Source organism: Eschrichtius robustus, chromosome 2, assembly GCF_028021215.1.
Source record: "Eschrichtius robustus isolate mEscRob2 chromosome 2, mEscRob2.pri, whole genome shotgun sequence".
NCBI classification, from domain to species: Eukaryota; Metazoa; Chordata; class Mammalia; order Artiodactyla; family Eschrichtiidae; genus Eschrichtius; species Eschrichtius robustus.
The window spans coordinates 61,087,501-61,102,305 of record NC_090825.1 but is presented as its reverse complement, the minus strand read 5'-3'; the positions used below and the strand labels follow the sequence as shown (position 1 = coordinate 61,102,305).

General features: G+C 36.9%; 2 protein-coding genes across 2 annotated transcripts in view; both read left to right on the top strand.

The window, feature by feature from the left end:
• TBCA (tubulin folding cofactor A) overlaps positions 1-14,805 on the top strand; it is a 99,822-nt gene that overhangs the window by 47,614 nt on the left and 37,403 nt on the right. The window lies entirely within an intron of this gene.
• On the top strand, positions 9,095-9,613 carry LOC137756960 (large ribosomal subunit protein uL11-like). The gene has a single exon (XM_068533542.1). It carries the CDS (start codon positions 9,110-9,112, stop codon positions 9,605-9,607), a length of 498 nt encoding a protein of 165 aa, XP_068389643.1. The 5' UTR covers positions 9,095-9,109; the 3' UTR covers positions 9,608-9,613.

The window sequence follows — 14,805 nt, the reverse complement described above, 5'->3', positions numbered from 1 at the left end:
GTAGTTAAGAAAAGTATTTCTAAGGGTATCATTTCTGCCTCTTGGCCTTATTAACAATGTAGGTAACCTCAGGAATATATATGTAACTGTTTTCTGTAGGGGAATAGTGCTGGTGGGCTTCTTGACTTTGAGATACTGAAATGCTGGTCTTAGTAGGACATTCCCTGGAAAAGATGGGCAGGGAACGGAAGTGATCCAACTGAAGATAACTGACCTTCTCTATAGAGCAGTGTATTTCAAACTTTTTTGATCCAATCCAGAGTAAGAAATAGACTTTTTTTTTTTTTTTTTTTTGCATCATGGCACAGTACACACACACACACACATTTATAAAACTGGAACAAAAGTTTAATGAAATATTCCTATTTTTAGCACTTATAATGTACTCTGATATTTCCAGTTCCATTCTGTTCTCTTCCATTAAAACAGTGCTGACCAAAACCCGCTGAATTGATTTCAGGAGTCATGGATTAGAACCCTGACTAATGGGTTACAACCAGCCATTTGGAAACACTCCTATAGACGTAGCTAGTGACTAAAATCTATTTTCAAACTGGCCAGCTCAACAAACAGAATCACAGGCAAGTGAGAACACTTGGTATGGGAAGGACATGAGTAACAGTTACTGAATACTTGTTATGTGTGCAGCATTAGACCAGGAACTGTACTTACTTTATATTCACTACAGTGTTGTAGAGTAGTTAGTCTTCCTATTTTACTTGGGGAAACAGCCTCAAAGAGGCAAGTAACTTGCTTAAGGTCATATAAATAGCAAAGGTCAGAACTAAGATTTGGAGTTAGTCTGCCTAACTCCATAGCCCATTCATTTGTACCATGTTAGTGTGTCTCCCAGGTAAGTAACATTGCAATAGACATGCTAAACTTAGAAGGGAATTAGTGACATTTAGGTGTCTTCAAAATTTTATAGTGGAAAATAACAATAAAAAGCCCCATTAAATGTGAGTTGAGACAGGCATAAACATTGACAAACAGTTAAATAGTGATAGATTATATTGGCCTTCCAGAGAGCTTAAGTTCTTCATGCCTCTGCTCATCCAAGAGGTAGAGGTAATATCCTTAAGGCTGAGATATATGGGATTTCTTGTTGGTAAGGTAAATGAAATGTTCAGAGGCTTTACTACTGCACCAGAGCAGATAATAAGGCAATTAGAACCGTTAAATTGATGAAACACCAGAGTGGGATGAATTATATCATGAATTGCAAAGAAACAAGAAATTTTATGGCAACTTTTGAGACCTAAGGATGAAAGATATATCAGTAAAGAGAAGAGAAATTGATAGTTAAACTTTAAGTGCTAGATTTATTGACCTGAAAACCCAACTAAGCATTTTAGGGTCGGTTTCAGAATATTATTTATCAACTTTGTAAATAAATAGAAAAAATTATCAGTCTCTGCTGATGGTTTGATTTCCACTGTTAATAAAATGAATTTAAGATGTGTTTCTTCCTTTCCATTTTTGAGCTGCAACATACCCTAGGGATCATCTAGTCCAGCCCCCTCATTTTACAGATGTTGAACCTAAGACCCAGAGAAATTAAGCAGCTTACCCAAGATCACATTACAAAGTAGTCAAGAATTAGAACTAAAACCCAGATCTCCTGACATTCCATTGGCTTAAATTTTATTTGACCTGAGTAGGAGAATTGGTAAATTACTTCTTATATAAGCTGATTTATGGAATACTCTACTTTCTTTAAAATTCCCATCACATAAATAATGCCACTGCTAACACTTAAATGATGCACTGTTTGCCAAAGAAAGCTGGAAAACAGTCACTGGAGATGGCTAGCCTTTCATGTTTTAATAAGGAAAGGACTGCCTGCTTTTTGTTTTTATTGTCGTTGTTAACAAAGGCTTTTGGTCATACTTTCAGTCTAAGAATCAGATCTGCAAATGTGAGTGTTCACACCTAGCAGATAGACTTTCGATAGTTTTCTTAGTGACATGAGCTTTTTCATATTTATGTCAAAAACTTCAGGAGTGGCTGTAGCTATTGGTTTAAACAAACAGGAAAACGGTTCAATTATAAGCCATATCTTTAGAAAACTTTTGGGGATGTTATTCTCATATATTTCCAAAAGTCCTTTCTAGGTTTCAGAAACCTTATATACATATGCCTTTAGTTTAAGTGGGCACAACTAATTTCCACTGTTTCTGTTACAGAATGTTGGATAGATCTCTAATATTCATCATCTATATGATTTTTAATGCACTGACACAGGATGACTATTAATTTAGATACTATTGTGCAAGCAGCTCAACTGTAAAGCATTATGTAGATGTATATTGTCATCAAGATACAACTATTTTGGTTATAGTTATTTGGATAAGAAATCAGTTTAAAATTCTGCTGGGTGAGTTGAGGAAGGCTTCCTGGAAGAAATGACATTTGAAGTAGATCTTGAGTGAGTGGTCGAGATGAGGAGTTGAGCATTGGGAAGGGGAGTCATGTTCTCTTAGCGAAAGAAATAAGATAAAAATCTCCATTTAGGAAATGAGGTGGATATACTTGGGACATTTTATGGACATTATGATAGTTGTGTAAAAAGCATGGAGTGTTGGGGCTTCCCTGGTGGCACAGTGGTTAAAAATCCGCCTGCCAATGCAAGGCACATGGGTTCCAGCCCTGGTCCAGGAAGATCCCTCATGCTGCGGAGCAATTAAGCCCATGTGCCACAACTACTGAGCCTGCACTCTAGAGCCCGCGAGCCACAACTACTGAGTCCACGTGCCACAACTACTGAAGCCTGCGCGCCCAGAGCCCGTGCTCCACAAGAAAAGCCACCGCAATAAGAAGCCTGCTCACCACAACGAAGAGTAGCCCCCGCTCGCCCTAAGTAGAGAAAGCCTGCGAGCAGCAACAAAGACCCAAACGAAGATGCAGCCAAAACAAAAACAAAAACAAACAAACAAAAAAGCATGGAGTATAAAATGAGAAATACAGCCAGGGGGTCTTTAATATCCTTTTGAGAAATTTGGAATTCTATAGACATTGTGTCTGTTTACTGAATTATCTAACTAAAGCAAAGGAATTCTAGTGACAGTTTGAAGGCTGCATTGTCGAGGTAAAGAAAACAGTTGTTTCCTTGTGTTTAAATTTTTTCTTTTCCAGCTAGATTTTTTAACTTAGAACCAACTTGACCTCTGTTGGACTGTGTCTAGTTAAGTGCTACATAGTAGTGGTTGCACAATCAGAGTTTATTTTAAATGGATGAATTTCTGCTTTGGGAATTTCTTTTAAGTGGAGATAATCCTGTTTTATGTTGTTTTGTTTTTTTTTTAACATCTTTGTTTTTTTGAATTTTAGTATTTTTTTTATACAGCAGGTTCTTATTAGTCATCCATTTTATACACATCAGTATATATATGTCAATCCCAATCTCCCAATTCATCGCACCACCACCTGCCGCTGCTTTCCCCCTTTGGTGTCCATACGTTTCTTCTCTACATCTGTGTCTCAATTTCTGCTCTGCAAACCAGTTCACCTGTGCCATTTTTCTAGGTTCCACATATATGCATTAATATGCGATATTTGTTTTTCTCTTTCTGACTTACTTCACTCTGTATGACGCTCCCTAGATTCATCCACGTCTCTACAAATGACCCAATTTCATTCCTTTTATGGCTGAGTAATATTCCATTGTGTATACGTACCACATCTTCTTTATCCATTCGTCTGTCGATGGGCATTTAGGTTGCTTCCATGACCTGGCTATTGTAAATAATGCTGCAATGAACATTGGGGTGCATGTGTCTTTTTGAATTATGGTTTTCTCTGGGTATATGCCCAGTAGTGGGATTGCTGAGTCATATGGTAATTCTATTTTTAGTGTTTTAAGGAACCTCCATACTGTTCTCCATAGTGGTTGTATCAATTTACATTCCCACCAACAGTGCAAGAGGGTTCCCTTTTCTCCACACCCTCTCCAACATTTGTTGTTTGTAGATTTTCTGATGATGCGCATTCTAACTGGTGTGAGGTGATACCTCATTGTAGTTTTGATTTGCATTTCTCTAATAATTAGTGATGTTGAGCAGCTTTTCATGTGCTTCTTGGCCATCTGTATGTCCTCTTTGCAGAAATGTCTGTTTAGGTCTTCTGCCCATTTTTGGATTGGGTTGTTTGTTTTTTTAATATTGAGCTGCATGAGCTGTTTATATATTTTGGAGATTAATCCTTTGTCCGTTGATTCGTTTGCAAATATTTTTTCCCATTCGTTAGGTGCCATTTGTTTATTTTTGTTTTTATTTCCATTACGGTAGTAGGTGGATCAAAAAAGATCTTGCTGTGATTTATCTCAGAGTTATCTTCCTATGTTTTCCTCTAAGAGTTTTATGGTGTCCGGTCCTATATTTAGGTCTGTAATCCATTTTGAGTTTATTTTTCTGTATGGTGTTAGGGAGTGTTCTACTTTCATTCTTTTACACGTAGCTGTCCAGTTTTCCCAGCACCATTTATTGAAGAGACAGTCTTTTCTCCGTTGTATATCCTTGCCTCCTTTGCAATAGATTAGTTGACCATAGGTGCGTGGGTTTGTCTCTGGGCTTTATGTCCTGTTCCATTGATCTATATTTCTGTTTTTGTGCACCAGTACTATATTGTCTTGATTACTGTAGCTTTGTAGTATAGTCTGAAGTCAGGGAGTCTGATTCCTCCAGCTCCGTTTTTTCCCCTCAAGACTGCTTTGGCTATTTGGGGTCTTTTGTATCTCCATACAGATTTTAAGATTTTTTTGTTCTAGTTCTGTAAAAAATGCCATTGGTAATTTGATAGGGATTGTATGGAATCTGTAGATTGCTTTGGGTAGTGTAGTCATTTTCACAGTATTGATTCTTCCAATCCAAGAACATGGTATATCTTTCCATTTGTTTGTATCATCCTTAATTTCTTTCATCAGTGTCTTACAGTTTTCTGCATACAGGTCTTTTGTCTCCCTAGATAGGTTTATTCCTAGGTATTTTATTCTTTTTGTTGCAGTGGTAAATGGGAGTGTTTCCTTAATTTCTCTTTCAGATTTTCATCATTAGTGTATAGGAATGCAAGAGATTTCTGTGCATTAATTTTATATCCTGCAACTTTACCAAATTCATTGATTAACTCTAGTAGTTTTCTGGCGGCATCTTTAGGATTCTCTATGTATAGTAGCATGTCATCTGCAAACAGTGACAGTTTTACTTATTCTTTTCCAATTTGTATTCTTTTTATTTCTTTTTCTTCTCTGATTGCCATGGCTAGGACTTCCAAAACTATGTTGAATAATAGTGGTGAGAGTGGACATCCTTGTCTTGTTCCTTATCTTAGAGGAAATGTTTTCAGTTTTTCACCATTGAGAATGATGTTTGCTGTGGGTTTGTCATATATGGCCTTTATTATGTTGAGATAGGTTTCCTCTGCGTCCACTTTCTGGAGAGTTTTTATCATAAATGGGTGTTGAATTTTGTCAAAAGCTTTTTCTGCATCTATTGAGGTGATCATATGGTTTTTATTCAGTTTGTTAGTATGGTGTGTCACATTGATTGATTTGTGTATATTGAAGAATCCTTGCACCCCAGGGATAAATCCCACTTGATCATGGTGTATGATCCTTTTAATGTGTTGTTGGATTCTGTTTGCTAGTATTTTTTGAGGATTTTTGCATCTATATTCATCAGTGATATTAGTCTGTAATTTTCTTTTTTTGTAGTATCTTTGTCTGGTTTTGGTATCAGGGTGATGGCGGCCTCATAGAATGAGTTTGGGAGTGTTCCTTCCTCTGCAATTTTTGGAAGAGTTTGAGAAGGATGGGTGTTAGCTCTTCTGTAAATGTTTGATAGAATTCACCTGTGAAGCCATCTGGTCCTGGACTTTTGTTTGTTGGAAGATTTTTAATCACAGTTTCAATTTCATTACTTGTGATTGGTCTGTTCATATTTTCTTTTTCTTCCTGGTTCAGTCTTGGAAGATTATACCTTTCTAGGAATGTGTCCATTTCTTCCAGGTTGTCCATTTTATTGGCATAGAGTTGCTTGTAGTAACCTCTTAGGATGCTTTGTATATCTGTGGTGTCTGTTGTAACTTCTCCTTTTTCATTTCTAATTTTATTGATTTGAGTCCTCTCCCTCTTTTTCTTGATGAGTCTGGCTAATGGTTTATCCATTTTGTTTATCTTCTCAAAGAACCAGCTTGTAGTTATATTGATCTTTGCAATTGTTTTCTTGGTATCAATTTCATTTATTTCTGCTCTGATCTTTATAATTTCTTTCCTTCTGCTAACTTTGGGTTTTGTTTGTTCTTCTTTCTCCAGCTCTTATAGGTGTAAGGTTAGATTGTTTATTTGAGATTTTTCTTGTTTCTTGAGGTAGGCTTGTATTGCTATAAACTTCCCTCTTAGAACTGCTTTTGCTGCATCCCATAGGTTTTGGATCGTCGTGTTTTCATTGTCATTTGTCTCTAGGTATTTTTTGATTTCCTCTTTGATTTCTTCAGTGATCTCTTGGTTATTTAGTAATGTATTGTTTAGCCTCCATGTGTTTATGTTTTTACTTTTTTTTTTTCCCTGTAATTGATTTCTAATCTCATAGCATTGTGGTCAGAAAAGATGCTTGATATGATTTCAGTTTTCTTAAATTTACTGAGGCTTGATTTGTGACCCAAGATGTGATCTCTCCTGGAGAATGTTCCATGTGCACTTGAGAAGAAAGTGTAATCTGCTGTTTTTGGACGGAATGTCCTGTAAATATCAATTAAATCTATCTGGTCTATTGTGTCATTTAAAGCTTGTGTTTCCTTATTAACTTTCTGTTTGGATGATCTGTCCATTGGTGTAAGTGAGGTGTTAAAGTCCCCCAGTATTATTGTGTTACTGTCGATTTCCTCTTTTATAGCTGTTAGCAGTTGCCTTATGTATTGAGGTGCTCCCATGTTAGGTGCATATATATTTATAATTGTTATAACTTCTTCTTGGATTGATCCCTTGATCATTATGTAGTGTCCTTCCTTGTCTCTTGTAACATTCTTTATTTTAAAGTCTATTTTATCTGATATGAGTATTGCTACTCCAGCTTTGTTTTGATGTCCATCTGCATGGAATATCTTTTTCCATCCCCTCACTTTCAGTCTGAATGTGTCCCTAGGTCTGAAGTGGGTCTCTTGTAGACAGCATATATATGGGTCTTGTTTTTGTATCCATTCAGCAAGCCTGTGTCTTTTGGTTGGAGCATTTAATCCATTCACGTTTAAGGTAATTATTGATATGTATGTTCCTGTTACCATTTTCTTAATTGTTTTGGGTTTGTTTTTGTAGGTCCTTTTCTTCTCTAGTGTTTCCCACTTAGAGAAGTTCCTTTAGCATTTGTTGTGGAGCTGGTTTGGTGGTGCTGAATTCTCTTAGCTTTTGCTTGTCTGTAAAGCTTTTGATTTCTCCATCGAATCTGAATGAGATCCTTGCTGGGTAGAGTAATCTTGGTTGTAGGTTCTTCCCTTTCATCACTTTAAGTATATCATGCCACTCCCGTCTGGCTTGTGGAGTTTCTGCTGAGAAATCAGCTGTTAACCTTATGGGAGTGCCCTTGTATGTTATTTGTCGTTTTTCTTTTGCTTTTTTCAATCATTTTTCTTTGTCTTTAATTTTTGCCCATTTGATTACTATGTGTTTCTCCTTGAGTTTATCCTGTATGGGACTCTCTGCACTTCCTGGACTTGGGTGGCTATTTCCTTTCCCATGTTAGGGAAGTTTTCGATTATAATCTCTTCAGATATTTTCTTGGGTCCTTTCTCTCTCTCTTCTCCTTCTGGGACCCCTATAATGCGAATGTTGTTGTGTTTAATGTTGTCCCAGAGGTCTCTTAGGCTGTCTTCATTTCTTTTCATCCTTTTTTCTTTATTCTGTTCCGCAGCAGTGAATTCCACCATTCCGTCTTCCAGGTCACTTATCCTTTCTTTTGCCTCAGATATTCTGCTACTGATTCCTTCTAGTTTATTTTTCATTTCAGTTATTGTGTTGTTCATCTCTGTTTGTTTGTTCTTTGATTCTTCTAGGTCTTTGTTAAACATTTCTTGCATCTTCTCGATCTTTGCCTCCATTCTTTTTCTGAGGTCCTGGATCATCTTCACTATCATTATTCTGAATTCTTTTTCTGGAAGGTTTTCTATCTCCACTTCATTTAGTTGTTTTTCTGGGGTTTTATCTTGTTCCATCATTTGGTACATAGCCCTGTGTGTTTTCATCTTGTCTCTCTTTCTGTGAATGTGGCGTTTGTTCCACAGGCTGCAGGATTGTAGTTCTTCTTGCTTCTCCTGTCTGCCCTCTGGCCCGTGGTCCCCAGGACTGTCGCAGCTTCAGCTGGTGGGGCCCCTCCAGAGCCGGCAGCTTCAGTTAGGCCACCCTCCCCTCAGGCTTCAGGGCAGTTCAGTCTGTTGTTTTGTTTTTAATGCAAACCTATGAGTAGGACGTATAAAACTGGGCTTCTCATGTTTGCCCTTTAGAATGTATGTGAAGTGTGTACGGAATAATGAAGAATGAACAATAAGCATATGGGTATGTGAAGGACAAATTAAGCCAAATAAACTTGAATGCCCTTATTGTGTTAGCTTTTTAATAGAGTAGAATTACAAAATTCATATTCAGTAGGCAGGAAGCTAATATCTAATTTTCACTGGAATATTTAATAGTATTTTAGGAAAATTAAAATAAGTTCTTATTAGTTGTCAACATGGGCTAAAAACTAGCAGTTGGATCATACCAAAGGTAATGATGGCATCATATTGAATTGGAGGTGGTGTTTTGCATGGTGCCATAGGTGTTATATTAAATACAATTTTATTTAAATCATATTAATTACCTGGGAGAAGGCATGCAAGAAAATTCACAAAGGATGCAAAATTTGGATTGTAATTAGAACAGAGCTGAAAAGAACTAGAGTGATGAGGCATGCCTAGGTAAACATAATGAAATTTCGTTTGAAAAATTAATTCCCTTGAGAGGAAAATTGAGCAAATTATATGCATTAAAAATGTTTGCTTTTGGCTTTCGGCTCGGAGGAGGCCAAGGTGCAACTTTCTTCAGTCGTCCCAAATCCGGGTTCGTCCGACACCAGCCGTCTCCACCATGCCACCTGAGTTCGACCCCAGCGAGATCAAAGTCGTGTACCTGAGGTGCACCGGTGGGGAAGTCGGTGCCACGTCTGCCCTGGCTCACAAGATCAGCCCCCTGGGTCTGTCTCCAAAGAAAGTTGGTGATGACATCACCACGGCAACTGGTGACTGGAAGGGTCTGAGGATTACAGTGAAACTGACCATTCAGAACCAACAGGCCCAGATTGAGGTGGTACCTTCTGCCTCTGCCCTGATCATCAAAGCCCTCAAGGAACCGCCAAGAGACAGAAAGAAGCAGAAAAACATTAAGCACAGTGGAAACATCACTTTTGATGAGATGGTCAACATTGCCCGACAGATGCGGCATCGATCTTTAGCTAGAGAACTCTCTGGAACCATTAAAGAGATCCTTGGGACTGCCCAGTCTATGGGCTGCAATGTTGATGGCTGCCACCCTCACGACATCTTAGATGACATCAACAGTGGTGCAGTGGAATGCCCAGCTAGTTAAGAACTGCAAAGAAAAACAAAGTGTTATTTGACAACCAGTGGGAAAAAAAAAAAACTTTTGTTTCTAATTTGGCATTTGCCAACGAATGAAAGTTGAGTACCTCAGTTAAGAGCCTGTCTTTCCATGTTGTGATCCTTTGTATCTAGCATATCAGTAACCAAAATTTCTTCATAATATGTAAAATCTATATATATGATTTCATAGGATCTAGACACCCATTTGCTTATAGCGAAAATGTTTAAGATTGAGAGAAATTCTGAAACAGGAGACTTGTAGTCACTCTTTGTGGAGAACTATAACTCTAGAAAATGTTTTTAGTAATGTCCCAAATCACTAATTGTTTTCATTTTTTCTTTAAAAAGATTGTAATAGGTTTCCACATCTATCAGTAATGCCCACCCTGAATATTAAATTAATGAGACTCTACCAAGAAATTACCTCTCAAGTCTTCTAGAAGTTTCTCCTCCTAAACAAGAAAAACAAAAATGTTAGCTGTCTTTCACTTTACCATTAAATTAAAATACTATATTTTGTGAAAAGTGCTTTCTTATCCACATAAATCATGAAGCCATAGAGATAAGATTGATAGACCTGACTATATAAACATTATAAAATAAAATTTCTCTAGGAGAACAGAACAAAAAGGAGGTAAAAGGAAGAAAAATCAAATAAGATGGAAAAACAAACGACATATTGGGCAAAGTATTTACCAACTACATGCCAGATAAAGGATAAGATCTAGAATATAAAAAGAGTTCTTACAAATTAATAAGAGAGATGAACACTCCACCATGAAGATAGATAAAAATATAAACAGAAAATTTACATACAAAGAAAGGAGAATTGGATGACATGAAATAATAATAACACTATGAACTACATATGGTTGTAAGTACTTCATAGATATTAACCCATTTAATTCTCCCAGCTACTAATATTGGCAGATACTGTTGTTATCCTTGCTTTACCATTGAGGAACTGAGGCACCAAGAATTTAAGTAACCTGAACCAGTGGAACCAGCATTCAAATTCAGAAAGTCAGACTGTACCCTTAATGACTATAACTCACTAATAATCACAAAAATACAAGCACAGCTATGATATTATTGGTCACCTATAACACTGGCGTAAATGAAAACACCAGTACCAAGTGTTGGTGAGAGAAATGGGCTTTCTTCTCACTGTTGATGCAAATGTCAGTTGGTACAGTCTTTATGGAGGGCAATTTGGCAATACATATCACTAAGTTAAATGTACATACCCTTAGACCTAGAAGCCATGCTACGATTTTCATTTAAATAAGATATGCAGACAAGGGTATAGATGTATGTACAATTATGTTCATCTCAGTGTTTACAATAATACTTTAAAATTGGAAATAATTTAAGTTTTCATCAATAAGATATTGCTTAAAATCTGCTGCATGCAATCAGTGAAACACCATACATATAGTTATTAAAAAATACCTGATATAGGGCTGTATGCATTAACATGGAAGGACTTCCACAACCTACTGAGTGAGACTAGACAAGGTCACTGTGAAGGAAGGGATAGTATTTATCTTGTTCATTGCCCGCTGCTTGGCACAGTGTAAGCATATGGTAACTATTGGATGGATGGATGGACGGATGGACATACGGATAGGAGAATATGGTATAGTGAAAAGATTCTAAGACTTGAAACTGGAAGGTTTCTGTTTTGTTCCCTCCTAGTAACAACAGATCACTGGAATTCAAGCCCTTTAAAGCATTGGTGTTCCACAAATATTTCTTGAAAAAGAAGCAATTCAGCTTGTGTTAACATCTGTATTAATTTCTTAGGGCTGCCAATATAAAATTACTGTGAACTGGGTGGCTTAACACAAATAAAATTTATTCTCTCACGTTTCTGGAGGCTAGAAGTCTGGAATCAAGGTGTCAGCAAATCATGCTCTTCCCTCCATCCTTCCTTGCCTCTTCTAGCTTCTTATTGTTGCCAGCAATCCTCCGTTTTCTTTGGCTTTTGGCAGTATAACTCCGGTCTCTGCTTCTGTCTTTACATGGCCTTCTTCCTGGTGTGTCTCTTATAAGGACACCAGTCATTGGACTTAGGGCCCACGCCAATCCTGTATGACCTCATCTTAATGAATTATGTCTGTAGAAAACCTATTTCTAGGCTTCCCTGTTGGCGCAGTGGTTAAGAATCCGCCTTCCAATGCAGGGGACACAGGTTTGAGCCCTGGTCCAGGAAGATCCCACATGCTGCGGAGCAACTAAGCCCATGCGCCACAACTACTGAGCCCACGTGCCGCAACTACTGAAGCCCGTGCTCAGTAGTTGCACAGCCTAGAGAAGCCTTCTCTGCAACAAGAGAAGCCACCGCAATGAGAAGCTCACGCACCGCAACGAAGAGTAGCCCCCGCTCGCCACTACTAGAGAAAAGCCCGCACGCAGCAACAAAGACCGAATGCAGCCAAAAATAAAATAAATTTAAAAAAAAAAGAACCTATTTCCAAATAAGATCACATTCTGAGGTTCTGGGTAGACATGAATTTTGGGCAACACTATTCAACTCCTTACAACATCTCAGCTGAATACAGCCTTAAGGATGGAGTCTTACTGAATAGTCAAACTTTCAAGTTTTACTTTTTTAAAAACACCAAAAAACTATTTCAGTTTAACCATTCTGACTGGAAACATTTAAAAAATAGTTTATATACCACTATTAATACTTAGGATTATATTAAAATATTACCTAAGAAACTGGAAATAAGATTTAATCTCAGAGGATAAAATGAAAGCAATATTTAATAGGTCATAATAAGGATACACAAAGATGTCCGAAAGAGAGAATGGGTTCTAGTCTTATAAGACTAGACTGTTAACTGATTGACTGGATTATCTTTTCCAGAAAAAGTGTGTTAAGTGTATTAATAGGAAGGAAGCTTGGTCAACAGTGAAAGCGCAAAATAAAGAAAATCACAGGGTACATATCGGTTTTGTCCACCTAAAGCCTTGTCCAGGAGATGGGGGTGTTCTGAGTATAGTTTTACTGTTTGTAAGACCACCCTGTTTCCTTTAAGTAAAACAGTAGTTTTACTTTACTTTACTTTTTAGCAATGGAACTTTTTTTCCCCTCCAAAAGAAATCTTAAAAAGATTTCAAGCACATAAAACAACAGAAAACAAAGAGAGCTTCTGAGACACCTGCTTAGAATGCTAATGCTCCAAGAAAAGACTGAAAACTGCTTAAGCTATGAAATAATTCTGTTTATCTAATTTTCCTTTTTTTGGTACCATACTCACCAATGAATTTTCTGGTAAGGCTATGGTTTTTCGCATAGGTCTGCCTATCATAAGAGAGTGGGCTTGCCTTTTGAAAAAGACATTTTTCTAGTGCCAGTAACAATTGTGCTCCTCATTGTATGTCAATAAATTGGCATTCTAGCATTATACATCAGCCTCATTAATCAACGTTGTTCTGCCCTTAAGACACGCTTCTACTCTTGGTGGGCTTACAAAATAAATTTTGAGTCTAAGAACCAGAAATTTGGCTGTGATTAATGGACCAAGGAAGGGAAAGCTTTTTAGTAAGGCCCTTCAAGAAGACTACCTCCTGACGGTTCCAGTGGAACACAACCAGACGTAGCTCCATGAGTATTAGTTTTTTCTCATTTAAATTTCTGTTAAAAGTTTTTGTTTTTAAACAGAGCATATCATTTAACTTTTTTTTTTTTTTCCTCTTTACCCTTCCTGGTCCTGCTGCTCCTCGTTTAATCTTTTTTAATACTTAAATTTATCGCTGTCCTTTATTATAAGTAAAGGTAAGACCACTTCAGGGGATTATCAGGTTGCTGAGGCCTTTATATTCTCCTTGAAGTGCTCCTAACTGCCTTGCTTTATATGGGTCTTCTTTCTCATCCCTAGTGAGATTTCTATCATTACTTCTTCTATCAGCATGCCTGTCTATGGCACTAGTTTTCCCCTTTCTCATCTATTACCTTAAAATACAAGAAACCAAATTTTTATGTAAATTTATGAGAAACCGAATTTGTAGAAATAGGCTTAAAGAGTAACTGCTCTGAATGAGGACATGAAGATCTCTCCTATAAATCATATATATAAACTTTAGTGTAAATTTTGACCTTAATTTTGGCTCTTCCGAGGCCCTTTTCTTGCCTTTTTTCTTACTTAATAAGAAAGAAATTGAAATCTCTTTAAATTAGGTAAAGGTGCACACTATCTACATTTCAGAGGGTAGATGTGCTTGCAGTTTCAAAATGCATTATTCTAATAAAAAATATATGTAATCTCTTGCTTTGTCCATGTTTTCTTCAGTATTTGTAGTAGAAGCATGGTTTTGGTAGAAAAGTAACATTTACTAAACATTTGTCTCTTTTACTGAGGAGGACTGTTAGGGTATGAACTCTTGAAAGTAGATTGTAAGCCTTAAAGTTCTTGCCTCAGTAATTTTTCTTCCACATTTTTCTCTAGAATCTTAAAACTTGAAGCTTTACCTGGTTAACTACACTTAACACTACTTTAGCTTTACTCATGTTATTAGCATGAATATAGTATATTATAACTATACTTTACTTTAGCTTTACTCATGTTATTAGCATGAATGTAGTATATTATCTTTTCTACTTATGTTTTTGAAAATTGTCTTCATTTTTGTGTATTTTGTACTTACAAGTTTCACACGGTCAAGTATCTTATCTTTGTTTCTTTTACTTTTTCATTATTACGAAATCACATACTGTCATTTAAGTACGTCTGTTTGGGTGAGTTAGACTTGAAGTTTGTGTTTGGGCTATATTGATTATATAACTCCAAAAAGTTTTTTGGAAAGCGTGAGTATCTTTTTCATGTTCTTGCCTGTTTATGTTTCCTAATCTGGGGAAAGAGCCAGAGTTTTTGGAGTTATAAAATTTTCCTATGGGGAATTCCCTGGCGGTCCTGTGGTTAGGACTCTGCGCTTTCACTGCACAGGGCCTGGGTTTGATCCCTGGTCAGGGAACTAGGATCCCACAAGCCGATGGCTGTGGCCAAAAAAAAGGTTTTTTTTTTTCCTATAAATGTGAAGTAAAAGTAAGGAATGATTTTATTCCTTAAGATGGATTTAGGCTGATAAATACCACATTTACCTGAGAAAATAATATAATTGCTTTTCTCTGTATACTTTTTTATAATGTTGCTGTGGTGATCATTTCCCATAACT

Bases quoted from the DNA above. Each gene is read 5' to 3' on its own strand.
- LOC137756960 (XM_068533542.1), top strand. From the start codon at position 9,110: ATGCCACCTGAGTTCGACCCCAGCGAGATCAAAGTCGTGTACCTGAGG.